The 4,917-nt window shown below is 43.0% G+C and overlaps 1 protein-coding gene across 1 annotated transcript in view; it reads right to left on the reverse strand.

Moving 5' to 3' along the window:
* Window positions 1-2,068, reverse strand: part of LOC114633449 (beta-defensin 33) — a 2,631-nt gene extending 563 nt beyond the window's left edge. The window contains exon 1 of the mRNA XM_028782017.1: window positions 2,011-2,068. Within this exon, the coding sequence (XP_028637850.1) occupies window positions 2,011-2,068 (58 nt within the window). The remainder of the gene's footprint in view (window positions 1-2,010) is intronic.
* Window positions 2,069-4,917: the final 2,849 nt, after the last annotated feature.

The following is a 4,917-nucleotide window of genomic DNA, read 5'->3' on the forward strand; positions in this document are numbered from 1 at the left end:
CTTCTCCTTCTCTCTCTCTCTCTCTCTCTCTCTCTCTCTCTCTCTCTCTCTCTCTCTCATTGTCTTCATGATAAATACAGAGGTGACCTCTGGTATCTGAGACCCATGTATCTCTCAGAGCCTGGTGTTTTATTTCCTGGGCCTTCAGAAAGCCTGTGGGTGCCTGTAGCTTAGTTTCGTTTTCCTATGAAGATGCTCAGATCAGAGGAAGTACCCAGCATGACTGTGTTCCAAGAATGTGAGTCTAATTTACCTCCTTCCATGTGTTCATTATAAAGCCTTCCTAATGTGCCTTTCTCCTAGATCATGTGAAACTTTACAAGTGTTACCAAATATCAGGCAGTCCACAGTGAGTGAATGACGGATGTGGTGTGCTCCTGATGCTTGAGCAATGTGCCTCCCCTGTTCAGTGTGGTATGTGTGGCTTCATACCTTGTGATGGCTTCACACATGAGTGTCAACTCTTCCATGGCCCAGCGAGTTAGAATGTATGAAGCCATGGAGAGAGTAGGGCAGGAGCAGAAGAGAACCTGTATTCTGTATAAAGTCAAAGCCCGGGAATGAAAGACAGCAACGAGGAAATGCTGGATGTTGTTTCGACCAAAGCATGTGGCCTTTTGAGGTGCTGTTTTGTGATGGAGAGCAGGCAACTGGAAATAAGACACTCTGGTCCTAAATATAACTACATTGCATTGCCTAAACAAGTAGGCTTTTCTAGAGGAAAACAAAACAAACGTGCACCTGTAGACATACGCTTCTATCTATAGCCACCTCCACAACCATATCTATTAACTATGGATATAGTCACCATCTTGCTATCAACTAAAACTATCATTCATCTATCCATCTTCTCATCCCCTTCTCTCTTCCTTTAGGCTGTTCAAAAATTCATCTGGATCTCGGCTGTCTCAACATAAAAGTATGATTGTCCTATCTTTTGTTTAAGTACATTCAGCTATGAGCCCAGCCAGTAAATTTTGACCAGCAATGGCACCTCTGGGACCTCGAGTCTTTAACTTCTAGTGGTAAAGTCCTTAGATTCTCTTCCCATTTTCCATGGCCAGCAACAGTCATGGTGGTAGCTATTCTGTCAGCTGGACTGATGGATTGCAGTGTGCAGAACATCCTTGTGGCCTGAGTGGATTTTTTACCTCAGCAAAAATGAATACCTCTATTCTTTTTAGGTAAATAAGAATTCAGCTTGTAGCATAAGCAAACCTCTAACACTGCATGTGTCATATTCACGCTGAAAAGCAACCCTTGCTTATGTATAACATCATAAATAGATTTCTTATCTAAGATAGTTGGGTATTTAAAAATCTTACCTGCAGAACTGAATTATTTTTACTTGTGAGTTTCACCATGGATAGCCTGTGTGCCTTGAAGCAAGCTACATCATTTTCTACATCACAGCTCTAAAATACCCACTCTAACTATTGCTGCAAAGGGTAAAGTATCTATGGCATGGTAGAAGTCTGTTTTGTGGTAGGCATGGTAATGTACATCTTCAGTACTTGCATTCAGGAGGAGAATGATCTGAATTTAAGGCTAGCCTGGTCTACATAGTGAGTTCCAGGCCACTTGTAGTATATGAAATTCAAAGTACACCAGGACTGTGAAGTCACATCAACAAGAGCTTCAGGGAGTTGGCCTTGTTGCTTCAGAGTCAAGAATCAGAGAGGGACACATGCATGCATGCTAGCGGTTAGTTTACATCCTCCACTGATACAGTTCAGGATCCAATGCCCAGGAAATGCATGGGTCTTCCCTTATCAATACACATAGTCAAGATGTCCCCTGTAGACATACCTAGAGGGATACCCTTCACCAACATGATGCTGAGTCTCTGTCAAGGTGACAGCACCAGTAGCCAGATACATTCTGCTTCTTGTAGTCATGTCAAGATGTTTTATTATTACGTATTTCATTTCATGATTGAATTAGTTTGCTTTAACTCGAGGCTCCAAACTCATAGACCATCTCATCCATCCAAGTGGGTTCACAGCTTACCTGATGTTGTCTGAGCGAGACACACAAGGAGGAGGAAGAGAAGAAATAGCAGCCTCATGGTGATAAATGAGTTCTTGGGAGGAAGGGAGGAAGCAGCAGTATCTGAGGGCAACTCCTTCAGTGCACACGGATGGCAGCAGGTGATCTAGGAGAGTTGGAATGATTCAGATAGAAGGAAAGCTTGTATTATTACTGCAGATGCTCAACTAGTGCCCCGACCCATGGGGTCTTCGACAGGGTACCCTGAGAGAAAAGGGGGGAGAATAGAAGGGACAGGAGACGCAAAGAATGAGACCAAGTCAAATTTTCTGATCAAGGTCCGTCGAGCTGTATTTTTTTCAGGCAATTTATACAGGCAGGAAAGGGGATAACGTGTTTGGGGGAATTTCACAGAAGCTGGGAGTTCTGCCACATGGATGTCTTGCAGCCTCAATGTTTTTGTCTGGCTCAGGGCACAGCAACCACTTTCCTTAGGGCACAACGACCACTGGTCACCTGCTTACTCAGGAGTCGATAGCTGAGGAAAAACAAAACCTAAAACTATTCTTTCAAAATGTAGTCAAGTTGGCTCCTGGCAAACTAGGACTAAGGTGGGACCAGGGATGCCTTACCTATGAACACATGGGTACAGACCCAAGCTGCCCCTGTCAAAGACAGGACCATTTAGCTGAACATGGTAGGGCACACTTGTAATTCCAATCCTTAAGAAGTAAAAGGCAGAGGAATTGTGAGTTGAAGCCAGTCTGGTAGCAGAACAGCATGGGTTACATGGTGAAAATATGTCTCAAAAAATAAATAAAACACACACACACACCTACATAGGCTTTATAGTAAGTCAGGATTCTCCAATGATTTTCATTTCTACTTGTGATTCAAAGGATTTGTATTTGTTTTATTTTGTTTGTTGACACAAGGTCTCTCCGTGTGGTCCTGGCTGACCTCAAACTTGCTGTGTAGACCAAACTGGCCTTGAACTCTGCTTCTATCTGTAGGTACTTAGATACTAGGGGCAACAACCCCCACCCCCGAATTTCAGAAGCTAAGAATGAGAAGAAATTTTGTAAATGGAAACTCCCTTCTTTCTTTTACCAGTTTCAGTATTTTGTGCTAACCAATTGAGAAAAAGCTCAAGCTGGCTGGTTCTTGCAGAGCTGGTGAGATACAAAGGGCCAGAAGATGACATAATACTGATGTCATATCAAAGCCATCAGCTCTCAGCTGAATAAATGGATGGGCAGATGGAAGAAGGCAGAGTGGAGGTAAAGAAGTGTTATAGGCTTCATGTTTGTGTCCCCTGAAAAGCTCTATGTTGAGATATCCCTGTGAGGAATGGGGTGAGAGCCAGTATAGTGATGAGGGCTCTCATTAGAGAGATCTGAGTCCTTACAAAACACATCTGCCCACACTCTTGCCATAGGATTCTCACCTCAATGGCTACTAGAAATGAAGTTTGTTTGTTTGTTTGTTTGTGTGTGTGTGTTTATGTGTTTGTGTGAGTTGTGTGTGTGTCTGTGTAGACTGTGTGTATGTACGTGTTTGTAGGGGTGGTGTGTGTGTGTGTTTTGTGGTTGTGTGCATGTGTTTGTGGGGGGATTGTGTGTATGCCTGTGTGTGTGTGTGTGTGTGTGTGTGTGTGTGTGTGTGTGTGTGTGTCTGTGTGTGTGCCTGTGTTCGTTTGGGTTGCGTGTGAATGTGTATGCCCATGCACAAGCACACTCAGACACACGCTGCCAGGTTTGTTGGCGTTTTTATAACATCTTGAAGGACCCAAAACAGAAAGAAGTCATAGAAACAATGACATGTAAAGACGAGGGTAAGAGCCCATAAAGGAATTCAGAGACTCAGACATCCCTGCTCACTCACTAGTGGCTGCCCTCCACTGATGAGAGCCCTGTAGAGGGGACAAGGGTAAATGGTGCTTAAGACACAGACATCAAATAAATCTCTCCACCTCTGAAGTAGGCCCTGGTCTTTAGCAGATGGAGAGAAAGGAATCTTACTGGTTAAGAGCTATGTAGTTAGATCAGCCTGGTTCAAAGTCTGCTTTGCCACTCATGGTCAAGTGATGGTTTGCAAATACTACAAACTCCTAGTGCTTCAGTTCTTCTCCTGCTCTTGCCACAGAGTTGAGTGACAGTGTGGGAAAAGAGCCTCTTTGAGCTAGGTGCCTAGATCCTCTTCCCATTGGTGAGGAGGATATTACCAACTTCCTTCTCCACATGCCAGGAATGGAGATTTGGAGGTGGGGGGGGGGGAGCTGCTACCTAGCTCATACTTCTTCATGAAGTGTGTTTAGCTTTACCAGAGATCATGGCTAGGAATTTCAGAATAAACTGAAAAAAGATGAAAGAGCCTCTCTGCATATGTTCTCTCATACAGTAGCTGGACAGTCTCAGAAAGTGGGGTGAAAAATTCAAAACTAAATAAAGACCATTTGTGTCTCTTTCGGTCTTTAAGGAAACTGCCTGTGTGGGACAAAGATCTGAGATGGAATTAGAACTGTAAACAGAAATCCCTCCATTGGATTTCACTTCTGAATACTAACATAAGAGTTTTGTCATTTAATAAAACAATATTCAACTTCACCCATCATCCAGTAAGAGAACATTCTTAAATAACTTCACTTTCTAGAGTCTTAAAAGAGACACTTTGCTCACATAGCATTCATGTGACAGAGGTTCTTTCTTCAAGCAAGATAAGGCAGATCATACCAAGCCTAGATCCATTTCAAAAATTGCAACTGTTTTACATTTTTTTCTTGCTGAAATAATATTTGAATGAGGACATGGCTACAGGAAGATTTGTGTGTGTGTGTGTGTGTGTGTGTGTGTGTGTGATGTGGTGTGTACGTGTACTACCAATGAACTCATGTGAACTCACATACCTAAGAACTATAAGATTAGGGAA

The sequence above is a fragment of the Grammomys surdaster genome, unplaced genomic scaffold (assembly GCF_004785775.1).
Source record: "Grammomys surdaster isolate TR1022 unplaced genomic scaffold, NIH_TR_1.0 669, whole genome shotgun sequence".
NCBI classification, from domain to species: Eukaryota; Metazoa; Chordata; class Mammalia; order Rodentia; family Muridae; genus Grammomys; species Grammomys surdaster.